General features: G+C 52.2%; 1 protein-coding gene across 4 annotated transcripts in view; it reads right to left on the reverse strand.

Moving 5' to 3' along the window:
* Positions 1 to 7,488: 7,488 nt before the first annotated feature.
* Positions 7,489 to 21,232, reverse strand: part of NR6A1 (nuclear receptor subfamily 6 group A member 1) — a 65,342-nt gene continuing 51,598 nt past the window's right edge. For 3 of the 4 annotated variants that reach the window (XM_035341724.1, XM_035341722.1, XM_035341725.1), the window contains 5 exons: positions 20,851 to 21,078; positions 19,936 to 20,190; positions 14,815 to 14,936; positions 12,589 to 12,741; positions 7,489 to 11,579 (listed from right to left, as the gene is read on the reverse strand). In XM_035341724.1, the coding sequence (XP_035197615.1) occupies positions 11,491 to 11,579; positions 12,589 to 12,741; positions 14,815 to 14,936; positions 19,936 to 20,190; positions 20,851 to 21,078 (847 nt within the window). In that variant the 3' untranslated portion in view covers positions 7,489 to 11,490. The remainder of the gene's footprint in view (positions 11,580 to 12,588; positions 12,742 to 14,814; positions 14,937 to 19,935; positions 20,191 to 20,850; positions 21,079 to 21,232) is intronic. The other variant, XM_035341723.1, reaches the window with a different exon arrangement.

Genomic DNA, 21,232 nt, shown 5'->3' on the forward strand with positions numbered 1-21,232 from the left:
GCCTCCCCAGCTCTCGAAGGAAGATGGGCCACCCAGGCCAGCACCCACAGTGGCCGGGACAGGCACAGAGCCCAGCTGCCCACTTGGGGTGCATGGAAAATGTGCTCGGGGACAAGGCGTTGGGGCAGCAAAGTCCCCACCACGTGGATTTCCCACCTCCTGCACGGCGCCGGGCACTGTCCTGACCCGCGGGCACTGTGGTGGTGCCGGGGCCCTGGTTTCCATCTCCCTGTGCGAGCAGCGAGGTGAGGCCCCGGGTGAGAGGCTGCTCACGACGCCTCTCTCCAGCCAGGGCAGGGATTTGCTCGTTCTTCCTCCCCACAGCCCCCCTGTCCCTCACCCCAGTGTCTCCCAACGTGCCTGTGCACAGAGCTGGTGGCTCATCCCAGCACCATGGCCCCAAGGACTTTTTGCAGTGGCTCCAGCGGGTACCGGGTCAGCAGGACCCAGGCTCGGGGCCACGGGACGGGTGTCACCCCGCAGGGACAGGCCCCAGCACACGGCCTCACCGCAGGAGGGAGCGGGGAGCCTGAGGCACGGGGCCGTGGGGAAGGAGCGGGAGCCATGAGCTGTGCAGCCCCGGTTGTTTTTTCCTTGCTCTGCAGCTGAAGAGAGGAGAAAAGTAACGAAAACACAGCCCTGTAGAAGAGCCAGGCCTGGAGAGGCAGCTTCCGCCCCGATCCCAAGCAATTATCAGCCGAATGCCAGATGTTCCGATGCAATGCCAATGTCAGGGAAAATAAATCTTTGGCAGGTTCAAGGTCCCCGCCGGGCCGGCACACAGCGGCTCGCGGCTCAGCCCCGCGCGAGGCGGGGACGGAGCAGCGCGGGGCGGCCGCACCGCTTCCTCCCGCCGGGCATTGTTCCCCCGGGAAGCCCCGGCCTCATGCCGGCCACTTGCTATTTTTGAAGCTAGGTGTTTTCAGGGGTAAATACGTCCCTGCTGGCCTTGGGCACCTTCCTTTGCACAGGCCCTTGCCAAGGCCGTGGCCCAGCTCCTGCGGCGGGCGCGCGGTCGGTGCTAGTTCTCGGGGCTGTGCGGCGGGGCCGGGAGGGAGGGCGGGCTGGGGAGGTGCAGGTGGGGGCAGCCACAGGGGGGCCTGCAGCGAGCCAGCTCCTGGCGAGGTGGGCACGCAGGGTTCTGGCACTGGGGATGCCCAGCTTGTCTGGAATTAAGGCTCCAACACCAGGGCACTTTGCAGCAGCGTCACCCACCACTTGCCCAGGCTGCTGCTCTCCTTCCCGTCCTGCTGCTGGGCTTGCTGTGGGATGCGGGGCCGGCAGTGCCTGCGGGCACCCTGTGTACACCCACAGCAAGTGCCATTCAGGCAGCAGCAGCCGGGCATGCGGAGCCCGTGCCAAAGGCTGTGCACAGCCCTGGGGGTGCCTGGGGACCGGCAGAGGTGCAGTGTGGGGCAAGGGTTCAGTGGCAGAGGGACGAGTTGGTGCCAGCACTCAGGAGGAGACAGGGACCCTGGGCTCACAGCGACACGGGCCCCCAGGGAGGTGCTGGGAAGTGGGGCTGGCTGCCACTGGGTGCCTGAACCCAAAGGCCCTGCAGCAGCTTCGGTGGGGGTGTCCCCAAGAGCTGTGGGCACAGAGGAGGCATCGCCTCCCCCCCAAACACAGTGACACCATCCCTGTCATGGCTGAGGGACTGGCACAGCCTCCGCTTCGTGCTCCCGATGGGGCCAAGCCCTGCCATGGCCATCACCAACCCCACCCATTGTCACCAAAGCCCCGGCCATCACCAAGGGGCCGGCACGGCCGCAGCCGAGCCCGCGGGGCCGCACCACGCAGCCGCGCTTTGGCTCCTTGCTGGTGCGCAGCCTTGATGCTCGGCAAAGCGTATCTCCTTCTCGGATGTTATCTTCATCCACTCAGCTTATCTGCGGCGGGGCAGCCCTCCTGCCTGCGCCACGTTCCCGGAGCGTGCCTGCAGCAGGTGTGGTCAGCACTACTGTTGGCCAGGGCCGGCTGCCCGCACCGCCGGCTGCCCGCAGTCCCTGACTCCGGGGCGCGTGGCGATAACGTGCGCGCGGCGAGGACTTTGGCGATAGCGTTCCCGATGACATTACCTTGTCCCCCGCATTCTTCCGATGCCACGCACGCCTTTGCTCGGGGGTGCGGGCAGGCCCGGCGCATGGCGGCGTGTGCAGATGGTGCGCAGGCAGCGCTGGTGGTCTCCTCCCGGGGGGACTCATTGACATATCAGTCACATAGTTCTGCATAATTGGGACTTGGATGCAGCCTCTCTTTATGTTTCCTCTTGGCAGTTGCCAACAACATGAAGCACTCCTGGGTCAAAATGACAGCCTTTTGTTTACTATTCCTGCTTATGTGCCTCATTTTCTTCAAGGATAAGAGCTCTTTATAGGAATCTTTATTGTGATGAGGTTAGCAGAGAGAAAGATTTCTCTCCAGCTTTCTCTCTCTCTTTCACAGCTGATTAGCAGGGTCAGCCCGCGGGGAGAGCGATGTGGAGCTGGAACCCAGCGCCCGCCTCGGGGTCCCACCGGCCACGAGCCACCCCGGCCCCGGTGCCGCCCCGTCCTGACAGCGTGGCCGGGAGCAGCGCAGCCCCAGCAGGGCCCCGGGCCCTGGCAGGGGAGCGGTGGCAGGAGCTTGCTGGGGTCGCACACCTCTCACCGTGCTGCTGCTGTCCCGGCCGGGGGGCCTGTCCTTGGCCTGACCTCTGGTCAGCCCTGCTGAAACACCAGCAGCCATTCGTGCACCTGCGCCAGGCAAACCGAGCGGTGAGGTACTCAGACTGGTCCAGTGAACGCAGCCCCGCTGGTCCACTGCTCGCAGCGGGCTGGTGGCCGGGTCTGAACGCCAGGGGCAGTGGCTGAGCAAAATGTGAGGGCAAGGCAAGCCAGAGCAGTTGGTGACACGGTGGGGAGCTCAGACAGGGGACGTGCCCAGTGACAGACACGAACGGAGGTCTGTTCACAGCCCAAAGCCTGGCAGAGGCCCCCGAGGACCACCCCGGCAGATCTTTGCTCATCGCTGGGTCAAGCCGTGGCAGCACCACCGCGGCATGGGGTCCCAGCCTCACCTCGCAGCCCCGCGGCCGAGGGGTGACGCCCCTGGGAGCTGCACCTCTTTTTAAGAGGAAAGCAGCTTATCCTTGAAAGTTACTTTGCGAAGGTCAAGAGTGGGACTGTGACAGAACAGCCTGACAAACACATCTCCCAAAGTCCTTGGGCCCGATAATGTATGTCCCGTGCAATGTTGACACTAGTGATCCACCAAAGATCAGGTTAACAAGTTTGACGTTAGTGACAGCGTGATTTGTTCCGCGCTGGCTCTGAATTCATAGAGCGGCTGGCCTTCGGTGATAAACTATGGCACCGCGCGCACGAGGCTGTGGCAGTTGTCACCAGCCGGAGCACGGAGATGAAAAGGAAGCAGAGCTCTAATCAAAATACAGTGGTCAGTAGAGGTTGAGCTGGAAATTGAAGTGTGCTGGTACTTTTCCCACTCCGGGCTTGCTCTCCAGGCAGCCCTCTGTGCCCAGGCGGTGCACGGCGAGGCCACCCAGCGCCTCCGCGCACCCCCAGCCTCTCCCGCAGCTCGGCTTTAAGGCTAGGACAAACCCAGCGCCCCCCGTGCGCCGTGTCCTCCGCCACCTCCCGCGGCGCCTCGCCACTGCCGACCTTCAGGGCCCCCCGGGGGAATAAATCCAGGCGGCGTGGCAGCAAAGACGTTGGAGCTGCGCCGCAGGTGAGGAGAAGTGCTGTAAATAAGAAACATTAACACGACGGAGGGGCAGGAGAAGGGAGGGCACTCGGCAGAGGAGCGGGGCAGCACGGCTCACGCGGGGACGTTGAGATGAGGACACAATTTGCCCTGGAAGGAGTGGGGAGGGGGCAGGCACGGCACTGCAGAGGGCAGCAGGGACCCTGTGAGCTCAGGGTCTGGGACACGGCCACCCTGCAGCCCTGTGGTGGCAGGGATGGAGCAGCCGTGCAGGGCCGGGGAGGCTTTTGGACCGGGCTTGGGGCCAGCATCAGCGGGAGCAGCGCCCGGGCTGGTGGGGACCCGGCCGGCTGCCACCACTCCGTGTCTCCTCCTCAGCTCAGGCTCCGCTCCGAGCCCTCCCTGCCGGGCACATCCAGCTTCGTGTGCTGGTTCCTGCAGCACTGGGAAGAGGAGCAAAGCTCTCCTGGTGGGGAAGGAGGATCTTCTGCACGGACACCCAGACGGGCTGCTGGAGCAATTCTCCCTCCTGACGTGACCCTGTGATTCTCCTCCCTTACCCTTGCCCACACCCACGCCACCCTCGGGAGGTGCCGTGTGGGGACCGCGGGTCAGTGCGAGGCCGTGGCCTGCGGCCGGAGCAAAAACCCTCCCGCAAACACGTGGCCCCGGTGCAAGCTCAGGCCCGGCCCTCAGATGAGGCTGAAGGCGCTCAGCGCTGATCTATGGCCTGACACCTTTACTGCGGCTGCTGTAAGGGATTATTGTGAGCACAAAGTTGCAGCTCAGGGGGAATTACTGCTTCATCTGGCTGCAAATTACTGTCAGGGGCCCAGGCTGGAGCAGATCACTGTTCAGCCAGCCCTTTGCCTTGGCCTGGTTTTGAGACAGCTCCCCTGACCCTCTTCTGCTCCCTGGGGCAAAGCCCCGTTCAGGTCCGAACAAAAGGATTTCTGCTGTCCCTGAAGAAGAAATGCTGGGGAATTTCCTAAGAAAAAAGGCCTGTTGGGTCAAAGTCCTGTCCTCACAGGCACCTCGCATGGACCCATCTGCTCCGCGCAGGACCCAGAACCACCATTTTTAGAAGTTTAGCAATTCACAAGCTGAAGAGCAATCCCAGGACAGACCCAGAGCCCAGGGTTCGCCTGGTGCCGCCGCTGTGCCCAGCAGTGCGTGGGCCTCAGCGCGCACCCCCAACACCCACAGCGATTAACCACGAAAAGCACTTGTCAGTGTCTCACCACACACCCACCTCGGTGACATGGAAAATCTCCAAGCGATTTCTGCAGAGCCTCCGGAGCTGCTGGTCAAGGCTCCCCACGCAGCCGCTCATGCAGATGATGCCTCCTGCCGCAGCTGCTGCAGCCGCCCCTCCTGCAGCTCCCGGCCTGTCCCGGCCACCCCCGGGTCCCCAGGTGACAGCCACGCCACGGCCACAGCACCAGGCACGGCAGGCTGCAAGGATGCAGCCACACCGGGATCATGCACCCTGGGGACACCCAGCCACCCCGGCAGCACCCAGTCCCTCCCAGAGCCCCCCCCCCTGGTTCCAGTGCCAGCCCCCCTGTGCCAGGGAGAGCCGTGGGTGCCACCGCACCGGCGCCCAGCCCCACCGCGCAGGGACGGCATTGATGAAAGGAAGCAGCAGCCTCGCCAGCGGTGCAGAACAATTCACATTTATTAGTTCATACAACTAACACTCGCTACACATGCGTTCAACACTTATTGGTCACATTTCCACAGGTAGTCAAGTCACAGAGCGGGGCAGCGGAGCCGCGCCAGGCCGGGCTGGCAGGGAGCTGCGCCGGTGCCGCTGCGGCAGGGCCGGGAGGAGCATTCCCGGGGCGCAGCAGGGTGACGGGGACACGGCTCCTGCCAGGCGCTCCCCAGGGCGCAGGACCCGACCCCGGCTCCCCGCTGCTAACGTGCCATGCCAGGCAACATCCTGCTTCCCTGATTTAGGCAAGGGATCGTGGGAAAAACGCAGTGTTTTACTGGGAGAAACCACTGCTGGGAGCATCTGCTCGTGGCCTGATGGGTGCCGACACAAGCCAAGCTGGCAAGAGCCGCATCCTGCACAACACTGCACTCCGTCAGGAGGGAACTCGGAGCTTGGTGCCCCCGTGGCACCGCGGCGCTTCGTCCCGGGAACAGCAGCAGGACCCCGGGGGGGCCGGGGTGCCCGGTGGTTGGGGACGTGAGGTCAGAAACCACCACGGGTGCAGTTAGGCACCAAGAGGCAGGGAACTCCTGCCGTTCACACAGCCCGCTCCTCTCTAGCAACAAACACTGGCAGCATTTTGTTTTTCTCACAATCCCTTTGAGATGATAAACAGGATGTCACACGAGGTAGTTTTGTTATGGAAATCGAGTCAATAATGTTATCAACTATTACAAGACATTTCATAAATCGAAAGAAAACAATGAATCACAAAAGGCTTTGTTAAGGTTGATCGTCATCTGGTTTCAATTTCTGCTTCTTTTTGCCCTTGGGGGCGTTTCTTCCACTGAACCGTGTTGCTTCTTTCATAGACTTGTTAGAGGTCAACTGCACAGTATCTTTTTTTCAATTTTTTTCTTTCAAGGCAAAGACACCGCCTATACTGCCCTCACCGGCTTTATGCTCTGCTGGTTCCAACTCAGCGTGCACACCCTGGCTGCTGGGACAGCCGAGGAGGTGGCTTTTAGCCCCACAAACCTGCTGCCAGGCTCAGTGCTGCTGCTCTGCCGGTGCCGGCCCTGCCCGCAGCTGGATGGCACCGTTCAGGATATCCCCAGCAGCTGCAGGTGAACCGCTCGTACACGTCAGGACACTTCTCAGCCGGACTGAATGAGCCTTCAGTCCTGGCAAACACGAGGAGGAAGTTGTACCAACTGGAGATTCAAATGCTCTGATTCCTAAGCCACACACTGACGGCAGGAATGGGTCTGCCAGGGAAAGAGAAGTGCCCCTTTCTTCCTTTTCCATGAGCACCTGAACCCATTGAGCACTGAGGGCAAAAGGACGCAGGGATTTACACGCTGCTTTGAACATGGAAGCACAGAGGAACCTCTCCCACTCCCAGACGCTGACGTGCCCGGTGAAGGCGTGCAGCTACCCACAAGGCTGGCCCGGCACGCTGCGCCCTCCCCACCCCGGCGGGGCTGCTGCAGGGCTGGGGGCTGCGGGGCCGGGGGCTGTGAGGTGCCAGCCAGAAGCACGGCACAGCTCCGCCGCGGGGGCTGCTGTTTGCTCCCCAGCCCCACGCATCCCGGGGGGGTTCCCCACAGCCACCGGAGGGGCCTACACAAACGTCCCACCAGGAAAACCAGAATTCTGCCCCCAGCACCTCCGTTTGGGGGCTTTATTCAGGTCTCAAAGAGTCCTCCGAATAAGTCACGAAAGAAGCAACGGCTGCAACATCAAAACTCGGGTTTCTCTGGGTCCCATTTTAAATACTTATCCCTGAGCTGCTGTGCATTGCAAACAACACACCGAGAACCCAGAGAAACGCCACAGCTTGATACTGACATCTCACGCGTTACCCCCGATTTAAACATCATCTAAAACTTAAAAATTAGCTTCGTACTTAAACTAGTTCCCCAAGTTTCCCCCTTGCTCCTGCCTTTTATGTGGCAGGGATGATTGCCGCTTATTATCCTGAGAAATACAGAAATAACATTTTCACAGACACCAAGCTTCATAGCTTCAAATCAAAACCAAGAGAGAAGAAAGAATGAACGGTAAATAGCACATTCACGGGAGAAATATTTGTTGTTTTTAAAAATGCAATAAAAAGAAATTCAAGTTGTTTTTTTTTTTTCGTTTTTTTTTTAAGGTTGGTTTGAAGGACAAGACTTAAAATCATTAACCTGAGCTGGCTGTGCTTCTGTTCTGTGCACACGTCTGAAGAGCCCTTGTCCGTGCCGGCACACAGATGTGCCGCGCGTAAGGAGGGGCAGGACGGGCAGCGAGGGGCTCAGAGTGATCGGCGCCCCCGGGACGGGGACCGGCAGCCGCCTCCCATGCAGGTCACTCCCGCGGCACAGCCCGTGCCCACGCGCTCAGCTGGGAGCAGATGGAGCCACGGCCCCGCGGGCGGCAGGAGCCCGGCCGAGACACGGGCGCGAGATGAGCAAGGGAACAGCCACTAGCAGGATTAACAACTAAAAAGGAGCTCGCATGGGTGTGAAATGGCCGTAGGGACAGCTCCTGCTGTACCCATTTTGCCATCTCCAGAACCCATTGGTTCAGAGGTGCGTGGCATCTCTGAGCATCCTGGCAGTGCCCCCATCCCACGGCCCTCCCTAGGGGCACGTCGAGGACAAGAACTTGCTCTGATGCACGCAGTGGAGTCACGACTCCGTTCGTGTGACAGATGCTTGACCCAAAGGCAAGCTTCGGAAGAAAATGCAGAGGTTTTCAAAGAGCTTTTGTGCAGGTCCCGGGGTCTTGCCACTCGAGCGAAGACTCTTCCCCTTCACCTGCAGCAGCACTGCCTGCTCTGCTCTGTGCTGGCTGAAGAGCTGCAAGCTGTAAAACAGCACCTAGGAGACCGAAGCAGAGCTCCTCTGAATATGTGAGCCTGGGCATTTCAAATTTATGTCCCGAATCTCTGTTCGGATTAAAAGTAACTCTTCAGCTTTCTATTTGCACAAATACTATGAAGGAGAGGAGGGGGTCAGTCAGCCAATTTATCTTTCAAATCGGGGATAAAAATTGACTTGTCATGGCAGAAAATTCTACCAAAGACTATTATTGTTGATTGATTCCTCTATGACAGAAGGTCAGATAAGCAACAGCAGATAGGTACCAAAGATAATGAACTTCCCCCTACTAGCATTAAGCACAAATAAAATATGAGTCCCTGTAAACTGAATGTTACGTGAAGAATGGAACAAAAATTCCAACCTTTCCAGGGTGTCCTTCAAACCAAATTCACAAATACATCTAGCGGCTGACCTAATGTCTCTACATTTCTAGCTACGTTCCTACCTTCTCATAATACCTGAGTTTGCAATGCAACACATTCACTTTACCCTGTTTAAAAAATACAAGTCATTAGAGGACTTGGTGCAGAAGATATTCCGACTGACTGTCCGGTGAGTTACATTCTGGTTTGGTACATCAGCTTCTGCCTCACTTGTCAATTTAGTAAGGCTTTTTTACTCCCTACAATAAACCCGTTACTTGTTAGCAGATACTGCTGCCAATCAGCATTTATACTATTTGGTTTGTATAATAGAAAGCAGAACATTCGTGACCGTTTATCATCTTATATGAATTTAGGTGTGGTTGTTGTTGTTGGTTTTGGTACAGCATTAGTCTTGGGAGTATTTTGGATAAATACAGAATAGCGAATACGTTATTTTTGTTGGGTATTTGGCAATAAGATGACCACTTCTATGTACACTAATTAAAACAAACTCTCATTCATCAACAGATTATAAGAATTCAGTAATCATAGAATAAAATTGCTGCTATGCAATTCAACAATTCATTGAGTGTATAAAACAGCAAGCCAGAAGATAACCCGTAATAAAAAGATCATATCAAGCTATTTGGAAATTAAACTTAAAAGCAATAATTTCTAACTTACAAACAGATATACTAAACTCTTACCATTTACACTTGAGGTATATGCTGTATGCAGAAGGCTTTCCTGAGAAATATGTGCTTGTCTCATTTTACAATCAGAAAGTAAATGAGATTTACAGAACCAGCTTTGGATTTGTGAAGCTCTATCAAACCGAACTGCTGCTGGTCCCAGCAGCTGTTACCCGTAACATCATATTTAAATAATGAAAAATGAGCAGCTAGTGGACTTTAGAAAAGGGAAACTGACAAGCTGGAAGATTCCCAAGCAGAATCACAAAGAACGCGATGCCGCCCTGGGTCTGCCGCTAGCCAACAGCACGCCTCCGAGGAGAGGTCCGAAGGGAGCAGGCAGGATCCCTGCAGGGGGGCAGGCGGCACCCAGCACCCAGCACCACTGTTGGCTAACCTAGAGATGTGCCAAGCTAGTGGGTCACAAGGTCTCTTGGGTTGCAGCTGAACCCTCTGGGATGCAGGGGAAGGAAAGACTTTGGTGAAGGCATTCCTGCTCACCACCACATTCATCTTCACCTCACAGCAGCTTCACTCCCGAGCAGTACTCACTGCGTGCCATGCACAGCTGCTACCAGGACAAGACACGAAGGGAACAACTGGTTCCTCCTCCCCTGAAGGTACAGAAGCTGCTTCCCAAAGTATTTTAAAATCAGCATTCAACAATTTGTTGAATTTGTTACCTGAAGATCATCGATAGAGATACAGGGAAGGAAGTCCAGACAGGGTAACGTGGCTGCCCAGGGGAATCTCCCTAAGTTAACTGTTATTGAGAGATCAGAACAGGAGCTGGTCCCCTACGTCCCCACCACCACCACGGGCAGGATGCCAGATTTCCTATGAGAATACCCAAATTTAGATAAATGCCAGGACTTAGCAGTTACTCATGCAGCTAACCAGCTGTCATTAAACCATTTCTCCATGCAGCGGAGCGGTGTGGAGGTTGCTAGATGGAAATCCAAGCCTTGCAGCACCTGGGACAGACAGCTGACCAAGTACTGCACTCACAGCATTTTTTTCTGGTGCAAAAAGAATTCCACTGGGCAGTAAAACTGTCCTGGCAGAATACAACTGTGGATCATGCCCTCCCCAAGTCCAGCAGAGGAAAGCGTGCCAGAGGATACTGGAGTCCCTGGCCACCATTACGCAGGTTTCATTTACCCACGAGGTGGGTCAGCTGTTCCCAGATGATGGCTGCAGTGCAGAAATCTCAGCAGACAGACACCAGCTTGGGGGGATACACTAAGAGGGGCAATCCTGCCTCTTCTCTCCTGCTTTTATGAATGTAAAATGGATGTTAAGGAAGCGATTAGAACTTATTTGCAGTTCTCTCTCTCAACAAGAGTACCTTGCTGCTGTAATGCCAGAGGCCTGCTACGACCTGCAGCAGCACAATTTCAATCGAATGGAAAGGTGCAGCAGCAGTGGCAGCCCAGCTGATGAGGCTGGAGACGGAGGGCAGATCGCACCCCTGCAGCTCCAGGAGGGAACGGGTTTGCAAGCCCTTCTCGGCCTGGGAGCCCTGCAATCCTGGGGCAGAATTCAAGGAAACTGCGGGCACTGCCATTTGTGGCTGAGAACTGCCAGAGGAAGAAAAACCAACTGGCTAAACAAACTTTTTCTTCTTTTCCTCTCCCTGTCATCTTTTTTTTTTTTTAATTTCCTTAAACAATAACAAAAATAAAGCTTGGCACTTCTCTAACACCCACTTCTCCAAAACTGTCCATGTGGGATGCTAACAGCTCTGTCAGTGAGGTGAGGCAGTTTGCGCTCTTTGACAAACGCTTTTGGATACAAATCACGGAAAGAGCAGTGCGCGAACAGCATCTTCTCCTTGAGGTAGTCTTAGTCATCTCAGTCCCCAGCCCCAAAATACAAAAGAACTAACCCTAACAAACACTGTCACATTAAACATCTTCACATTCTGTAAACTGCTGGAGAATGCATCTGCTGCATTCATACAGAACCATGTGCATCGTGTTGAAGATCATACATTCAACTCTGTCGTGAAATAAATATATAGGAAAAAGAGTACAAAAACAAAAACAAACACAAAAGGTTCTTGCTACAATGGCAGGGACACCCGTTGCCCTGTCTCAGCACTTCCCTCCTGCCCTGGTCATGTTTCCCCCTTCCTCTCAAGGTGAGCCCGCTCCCTGCCTGAGGCACAGGGTAAGGCACGGGTCGGGGGCAAGCTGGGCTCACTCTTTGCTCGCGCTCGTCTTGCAGGAATGTAGAACGGCCTTAAAAAGGAGAGGCAGCTGCTCCAGCGGGACGTTCACCATTTTTCCTGTTAAGAAACAGATCAGAATTAGCAACCATTCCTGAATCAGATTTCCGAGAGACACCTAAGCCAGCACCGCTGACGATGGTTTTACCTTGAACCTCTCAGAGAAACAGTTAATCATCCTACTGCTACATTAGACATTTGATACCCATTTGGACACAACAGGATTTATTATTTACTGAAATGAAAGCTAAATAAATGGGCAAAGTCAGATCAAAATGATTTCTCCACAATGGAGTAGTATTTATAGAAACTGGGAAAGACTAAATGCTGTCTCTCCTCAAACTCCCTTGTAGATCTCGGTGAGTAAATTATGTGAGCTATTATGTGATTATTATCTACTTTGTTACAGCAGGCTAGGATGAAGCATACGGAGCCTTGACACGGGGAGGCAAGTATCTTCCTTTACCATAACACTTGGGAACAAACAATGCCTTAATAACACCAGACAGTGCAGATCTAATTACTGACACAAGTGAAGCTGACGGTTCACCTGCGTATTTCAGATATGCTAACGCCCAGAGGAGCTGATGCCCAGGGTTTTACCCGGTAGGACTGCAACTGCTCTGCTGTCCTGTGCTCCTCAGCAGCACTTCAGGGACCTCTCCACCTCTCATGTAACCTCTCAGACCAGGACTAGACCAATTTAAGACAAAATGCCTCTGAGCCAGGACTGAAGGGAAGAAAATAAAATATAAACCTGACCCAAGTACTTAAACCGAAGCACTTGAGGGACAAAGCCTGTCTTCCCGGGAGCAGGGGACTATGAGCAAGCAGCACACAACGCCGCACTGTGCAGCAGAGGGGGACAACTTGCCCTGTGTCAGCCTACCTGCAGAACTGGGGGTGACGGGAGACCCCTTCAAAGACAAGGGAGAAGCTTAAGTAGAAAAAGGTCTCACGTAAACACCCTCTGGCAAAGTAGGCAAGAATTTCATTCTCATAGATTAACTGAAAAGAGGATTTCCTAATTTGCACATGATCGCGGTGGGAGAAGAGCTCAGAAAGTTACCTGCTATATATCGTATCTCTGGCAAACACATCATTAAATCCGGAAAACGGTTGGGCTGATGGGGGTACTTGTACTCTGTGAAATCCTGGCAGACATACCAATACCGCTTGTTCAGCTGCTCCAGCTGGGACGCGTTAGTCAGACCCCTAATGTCTGAAAGAGCATATGATTAGAGTGATGAAAACACGAGGAAAACATCTGAGAACAGCAGATTCACACTTACTGCCACCGCTTCAGGAAGGACAGACTGATTCCTAAAACTCTACGCTGGGTCACTGTTTTGGAGGCTGACTTCGAATGTCTAGTTACCCAGAGACTAAAATCTCACTCCTCTCCTGGTGTGCCTGCACCCCCAGCGTGTCCAGGTGCAAGACTTCCTTCCACAAAAGACACGGATGAGAACAGCACAAGTCCTGAGCTGCTCATCTGCAGAGCTGAGTGAACTCTCTCGCAGGTATCAGCTCCAGACCTGAAATCCCTGACTGCCTTTTGTAAGGCAGCAGTGTGTCAAGGTTTAGTCCTCACAGCAGTTCTGTAATGCTTCCTCAGACAGAAACACGGTGATTTTAGCTGTATCATGATTTTAGCTGTATCGTCTGGCTGAGGAAAGCGGCCGACTCTATAACTTCAGGTATCGTCGTATTTCTCCCCACCTGCTTACGAGTTATGTCATATCATTTATAACCCGGTCAAGCTCTTGCTTTACAATGTAGCTTTACCAGTGTCAGGCAACGTGCACAAAGGAAAAATGGACATTTCCAAGCCATCAACAGGGCAGGAAGTCCCCCTGTCACCTTTCAGCATGATCAATGGCATTTGCTTGCTGCTGGGTGTCCTGGGAGGGACACCCGCGGCCGGAGCACGGGAACTGCACGCCCCTCGCTGCGGCTCGCTGCCGTACGGCAATGTGACGGAAGAGGCATTGATCTGCTGCCCAAACGCTGACTTTCAAAAATAATTTTCAGGTATTTCACATAAAAAATTGCAAACTTCAACTAAAAATAAAAGGAGGCAGGAAGTTAATGAAAATACACTTCGGAAAACAATGGAGACAGCTACAGAAGTGCATTATCCAGTGTCAGGAAACTGCCCAGGGAAGCAAACCGGATCCGAGCCCGGGCACACATTGAAGCGTCAGCACTATCTCCTGGTGAAGACGAGTGGGGGAGGAGGCAGTTTTCAGCACATTTTTACAGACTGCAACTATCTTTCACAGTACAAAAAGACTCTGGGGACATTTATTTCCAAAATTACAGCTGAACACCATCTATTAAGCATTTGCCTCTCCACGGTTTTCCTCATTTATGCACACACAACATAAAGAAACGTCCCAAGAGGCTCCACGGATGTTTAATTACGACAAGCAGCTACTGAAAAGGGAATCACAACAAACCTATCGATTCCAAACTATTTCAGCCCATTGCATTTGTTAGGAAATGACCAGGATTTCCTCACTCACTGAAGAATTAATCCGCAGCTCATTTTGCACTGACTTTACTCAAGATTTTGAAATGTCAAGGGTCTTGCAACGTTTTGGACAGCCAGCTTTAGTAGAGTGGTTAATCAACAGGAGGATACAGCCCCTTATTAGGCAGAATTCATTGCTTGCACATAAACACTTCATTTGTGAATACTTTCCATTTTAAAGAGGTACAGGCACAGGAAAATATATTGATGAAGAATCTAAATAGCAGGAAGCCAGCTAGGTGACCTACGCATAAATCCTGAAGGTAAATATTTTAGAGTCAGAAAAGCTCTAAAAAAAAAAACAAAACAAAACAACAAGCAAACAAAAAAACAGGGAAAATCAAGTTTTACAAAGCCACCTTTTCAAGCAGAAGAATAAACAAATACCTTTTTCAGTCAGGAATCTGTGAAAGCTCGTCATGCAAATAATCAATACTTTAGGAAAAAAAATCACGTGAATTAACTGTTTTAAAAGAATCATTTAGTTAATTGCCCAAAGAGCTACCTAAACCACTAGTACTTTCAGATGACACATCCTTGCCTGGTGAAAAGTTCATTAGCAGTTGCTAAGTAATGGGTCACCCACTGTCCTCTAGGAATGTTTCACCAGTCTCTCTGCTATGGTCTTACTCCGATACTGGCCCGGTTGCTACATATGTAGATCCCTTCCTCCCATTTTTCACCAGGGAAGCGAAGACTGTTCAGATTGTTTCAGACAAGTTCTCCGGCAGGACTGATTCCTCCTCTTCATTGACTCACCTTGGTTTAGGAAGTTAATGGCTTTCATGCACGCATACTCCTCGTTGCTGACCTTCAGCTGGTTAAATTTGCGAAAGAGGTAGATCAACCGCTCCATCACCTCCATCCCCTCTTCACTGAATCTGGAGGACAGAGATCACACATCAGCGCATTCAGGACAGTCCACACAAGAAAGGTAAAAAGCTTATTAAAATAACTTCAGAGATTTTAAGATTTTTTGAATTCCATTGCAAAATTTTTGTCAAAACTGCTTCAAGTCTGCTGGGACTATTAAGCTGAAGCAGAAGCAAGTGTTTCAGTTCATTATCAGCCAGTTCTGACGGAGATTAAGGTCTGACGGAGCCAGAAATGTGCAATAACTTCTTGTGTGCTTGTAGGCACGCTGCTTTGCCTCTCTTCACTCCTATTTCCCCAGCTTTCCACCAGGACAGTGCCTTCTCACCCCACTGGGCAGGCACCTTTCTTCAGTCTGTATTTCCTGCCACCTGCAGCAACTGAATTTATCCCTGCGCGTGGCCAGCAGAAATACTGCAGCATCCTGCAAGGTGCACTGGTGTCCCAGACAGCTGGACAACACCGCACGTCCAGCCTGGGGGATTTAGGCTTGGTACTGTTGTACAAAACATTACAGAGGAACACAAGGTCTCTGCAACAGACTTCTAACCTGACACCCAACTTGTTGGCTTTTTGCTTTTTATTTTTTTAAACAAAACCCTCTGTTTCACAGAGCTGCTACATTAATTTTATCCTTTTAATACAAAATCAGTGCAATTAGCAAGCTTTGGCTCTACCCAGGGTTTTTCAACATGAACAGAGCAGCACCCAAACACAGCTGCATCAGTGGTGAGGGCTGCAGGAATACGGGCACCAGACCCCGCTGCACAGGAACCACCTCCTGTTGCCAGTAGCAGAAGTGCCCACAGTTTCCTTTACCTATACACTATTTGAATGAGCATTATTTATATCCCAAAGGATGACGCTGCCCCATGCACAACAGAGGAACATTTCAGTCATCTGATGGACGGGTGAGGAAGATCACCTCCATCACCTCCCTAAAATTCCCACGAGTGACTGGTAAGGATTCCAGACATCCGCACAACCCCATTGATTGCCCGTGTGTTACGGCTCCCTAATCTTTGTCGACTGAGAGCTTCTTGAAGTGAGACACCACAGTAAGGCTGGGAGCTTTTCCACAAACACAAACATGCACACAGCACGAATAATCCTTGTTAAAGTGAGCGGAACTCCAGGGCACAGATGCCTGCCTGCACGCCAGCACAACAGAGGTGATTTAAGGCAGAGGCAGAACCCGAAGGGCGCAGAGCAGCTCCCGGTGCCTGCAGGCGATGTCCCACGTGTGCAAATGGCCAGTACCGGCCTCTCCTGAGCGCCTCTCACTGCGATACCACCGGTTTCAAAGACACCACATATTGCATAAATCCTGAGAAGTGGGACAGAAGTGTTGAGGCAAGCTTCAGCTGCGCTCCGGCATTGTACAGCACAAAGAATAAGAGCACAGCCAGAAAGCCATCTCTGAATAGAACGAAAATAGAACCCTTTTCACTGAATAACACCTTATTTTGGCATGTATGTTTGTTTACTTCAAAGTTATTTGTAAAATGCATGGTGGAGCTTGGCCTCAGAGAAGTGAAAACAAGCTATCTGAACTTCAGGTCAATTCTTCAGGAAAGTAATATTGTAAGTGATGAAAGCCTTGTCGGCTAATCTAAAGTTGTACAAGTTTCCTTGCTCTCAAGTTAACATTAAAAATCTCGCAGGTGCAAGATTGCAAAGCTCAAGAAGTTAATGAGCACAAAGACCACTCAGTCGTCTGTTGGGTTTAATTGTTTTTAGAGCGTGCACATTTTTACCAGCCACTCATCACTTCATAAATCCAGGAGAGCTCTTCTCTCATTCCTGCAGTTGAACTGTCTTAGTTTTCCGTGCATACTTTCCTCCCCCTTTCAAACAAAGCTGTTCTGTTTTTCACAGCCCTATTTCTTCCTGAGGACTGACTCCTCCACACACTTTTCCTCGCAGTTTACACCAGGCGAGGTTCTGGCTATGGGTTATCAGGATCAGCTGGGGAGAGGGGGAAGGGAAGCGGTATCAGGAGAGTGCTGGGGGAGGTCAGGCATCTATTCATTTCATAGTCATCTACAGAAAAACAGCACAATAAAAGAAAACATTTGATCCAGCAGGCCACGAGAACATTCAGCCCATTGTTAGAAGTGATTAAAACACAGGAGCTCATCCCATATGTTCATTTGTCACCCACCTAAGCATTAACATTGCTCCTGTCATTTTGTAAATGAGACTGAAATTTACCCCAAAACGCCAGACTAGCACTGCTTAAATTAATTTTTCCAACTGGCTGTAAGGCCAACCTTCATTTGTAACAAAAAACAACACCAGAATCCAAGGAAACTGAGGTTCTCCAAGAAAAGCCTCTCCTTACGAGTCCCCTTACAAAGCTGAAGGAAAGAGCTCTTTCACGAGTACGGATCCGCGCGGTTACGCCGGGGGCAGCCACAACGACAGCTGAGGCTGAAAGGGCACCGCTCAGATCCCTCATCTGTGCAGCTTCCCGCTAAATGGCTTTTTGGTGCACATTTTCCCTAATGCCAATTAATACTTGAAAAGCTAAATCAGAAGAAGAGACTACAGAGACGTCGCACTCCCAAGCACACCTATTTTCAGCCCTGTGCACAGATCTGCTCTGAAGGACTTCTGAGGCTACCGGCTTTGAATTGCCCGTTTCTGAAGGGCGAGGATTCCTCCTTTGTCTTATTTTCTTACCTCTCGCTCATATTTATCACAACCCCAAAATGAAACGCACGCGTCTCTTTAGAGGCTCCGACCAGGACAGCGCGAACAAAAGGAAGGCTGAATACGGGAACAAGTGGCATTGTGTCTTTCTGTGACCCTCGCTGCTCCTCGCAGGAGCGGCACCAGATGCGGGCTGAATGGCTGGGCGCAGGGACCTGCCCCAGGAAATGAGGCACCTGGGGCCAGTCCTCGCCTCCTCCTGGCCATCACCGCGTCCGCCTCCCGGCTTGTGAGAGGTTCACAAAGGGACCGCGTGAAACCGCTGGGTGCTGGGATGACCGGGCACACAGAAGTGTTTTAAACCTCCGCTCCCCAAACACCCAGATCCCCTGCGGACTCCCGCAGAACCGCCGGGTCTGTCGAGGCAGAGCACCAACGGGGCGCGTGTCAAACAGAGGGGGGGCAGCGGCTGCTAGCAAAAGAAGGACCTGTCCGGCACTGAGACTACGGACGAAAGAGGAAGGAGAGAAAGGGAAAACAGGGAAAAAAAAAGAAAAAGGCACCACCCTGGCCAAAATGATAAATGAAAGACAGGTTCCTCAGAACATCAGATAGTACAGACCACGGAAAAAAAAACACCAGCTAAGTTGCAACATCTTTAAATTTATGCAATCAAAACACTGAAATAGCAATTAATAATGAAGGCTTTGATAATAAAGATGACTAGCTTTGTGAACAATCGTTCCACCGGCCCAAGTGATTTTTAAAGAAGACCTTTTGTTCTGTATCTCAGGGTTACCAAAGTGTCAGATTAGTTTTACTCTCTCCACGGTAAAGGCAGCTTGCAGAGCTGTGCTGGAGGAAGCCAGCCTTGCTACAGGAGAAGCATCCTTGAGATGATCTAACCAGTACCTGTTTTCTCCTCCAACAGCTGGGAAGCCTCTGACTGAGCTATGTGCTCAGGACAGGATGGAGCCCTTCTGTTAGTGCTGCTGTTAGTTTAAAAAACAAAAACAAGAAATGGACTACATCCACAGTTGTTGTTTTTTTTTGTTTTTTTTTTTTCCCTTATTTGCAGCTTGATTTTATCAACTTCATCAGCTTTTATCAAAGAAATAAGAAAAAAAAAAGTATTTTTAAAATGTGCCGAAAATTCTTAAAGAAGGATATAGAGAAAGCTCAGGAAAAAATAGGAAGAAATGGGCCACTCACTGAGAAACACAGAATGCGAGTGTTTTTGAGCTGCACGAAGCCACAGAGACTAGACAGAAACAAAACTATCAGACTCAATAGAAAACACAAACTGATACCACGGGATCAGTCTGAAATATATTACAAGTCTTGCCCTTTTTCTGTGCACAATTCCAAATGAATACTTCCCACATGATTTACCTTCAGCTGTCTCTCCAGTTTGAAGATGCAGGAAGGTCAGTCAGTTTGAAAACTGAGAGGAATTCTAAGATAAGTCACCATTAAGAGAGGCTGAAATTGAAACCCTAATTCTGTATAAAATTAATGGGGATGTGCGTGAGAAGGACAAACATTTTAAGTTAAATAAAAATATATTTTAAAAAGAGACTACTTAAATGGAAATTAACCTTCGGATCCAAATACACGAGACTCAAAGCAAAGGTGCATCAGGTTTCCTAAAAACGTTTGCACAGCTAAACACCACTTAACCTTCTACCTGTTAGAATTGCTAGCATATACGTTTTCAGTCTGAGGTATAATTTTCAGAAACACTGAGTCTATGCGAGCTCTTGGTCCTCACCAGCCCCAGAAAACAAGCCTGTGATTCTTACCAGTTAAAACCTGCAGGTTTTATAAATACAATCTCACAGGATCCTCTGAATGAAGCCTGCAGAGAAGACACATAAATGTGCACCCACTTTTTCGATGTAATAGATTGTCACATTTAGTGAATCTCCTGCCTCCCTAAATGCAGATTTTTGAAAGGTTTCCTGGGGCACCTAAGTGGCTCTTCTGAAGGCATTTGGACCTAAGGAGTGCAAACGTGAGCCAGAACAGCGTGTGCCCACCCTGCTCCAGGGACATCCACTCCAAAAGCACAACCGAAAGGAAACTTCAGACAGCATCATACACCGCCCTGAAAATGCAGGCTTTATTCAGCGCTGACTTGCCACGGTCCCTGTCACACATGAAGTCCCAAGCATTTGTTCTCGGCATGGAATAACCTTTCCTTGAAAACAGACAGGCAGCAGCAGCAGGCGAAGCAGCCTGGCCCCACAGAGGTGGTGGGGTTGGGAAGAGGCGCCTGGCCACCCCGCTCCCTGCCTGCTCCCCCATCACCACATCACGCGCCCTCGCCTGGGGCTCAGCCCAGCGCCTCACCTGTGCAGCTCGTCATCAGAGGGAGAGTACTTGGAGGTGACATCGGCGAGGTCACCAAAGATCTGCTTGCTGTAAACAGTCAGCGAGGAAAGCAGGATCAGCTCCTGCCAGGTGGAGCTGAGCAGGCAGGTATAGTCCTTGATCGAGAGTTCACAGAAGAACGGCAGCTTCTTGATCCAAGCAATCTGCCTGAAAAGCAATTCATCCGCCAGACGACACAACAATGCAAACAGCTCTGCCTGAGTCACTTTATACCTGCAGGCACAGTTAATATGAAGGCATAGAAATAATTAAAAACATCGAATGACATAATCTGACAAGGCACTTGAAAAGCAAGGAAAATGTCACCGGAATTGGTGTGCGAGCGCCCGGCATGCCGGTGCCCAGAGTGTCACCTGGCGGCGGGAGCAGCGATTGCCAGAGCCTGCCGGGGACTGGGGGAGCTCCCCCGGCAGCGGGGGCTCTCCCCGGGCAGGGGGCAGCTCGGCCGCAGCAGGCTGACCACCCGGCTTTATTCCAGCCGTGTGTGTTTTTCCAGCTATGGGGCTTATCACCAGCCCTTCTGCACGGCTCGGGCAGTCTCAGGGCTGAAACCATCGAACCCCGCTCCCGTGCAGGCTCAGCCTGGCACGTGCAGCCCGAGGCACCCCGCCACGGTCTGTGCACCCCAGCACCAGCCCAGGGCACAGCCCAGCCACGGGACACGCTCTGGTTTGTGCCTGCACTGTGGCTGCAGCTGCTCCCCAGGCGCTGTTCCCCGTGCCACCAGGGCTGCGAGCGCACACCTGGCTCCCCGTGCCCCCAGCACCCTGCGCAGCACGAGCTGCAGGCGTGCGCGCACACAGGCAGCTTACTGAAGGACAAGCTGAAACGTGGAGCTCGGGGCTGCCCCTCCACCGCGCTGCGCACACTCACCCGTCTTCAATGAGCATCGGAGTGCCGAGCGGCTCCAGGTCCTCCGCTGACACCAGCTGATTGATCAGGCTGTGCGACTGGGGGTCCAGACTGCGCGCTTGCGGGGGCATCAGAGCCGAGTGAGCAGAATAGCTAAAAAGGTGCGGGAGGTACTGATAGTGCATGGACACCGGCGTCCCAATATACTGATCCCTGAGTGCAGCGAATCCATTCAGCTCCACAGACCTACTGGAAAAGGAACAGCTTCTTAATATACTACAAGAAATCCACACAATTCATTAAAATGATAAAAATCCAGCTCCAACAGAAATGTTGATAAAAGCAAAAAAGAAAAAGGAAAAAGAGAGAAGAGAAGAGAAGAGAAGAGAAGAGAAGAGAAGAG

This window comes from Oxyura jamaicensis, chromosome 17 (genome assembly GCF_011077185.1).
Source record: "Oxyura jamaicensis isolate SHBP4307 breed ruddy duck chromosome 17, BPBGC_Ojam_1.0, whole genome shotgun sequence".
Classification (NCBI taxonomy): domain Eukaryota; kingdom Metazoa; phylum Chordata; class Aves; order Anseriformes; family Anatidae; genus Oxyura; species Oxyura jamaicensis.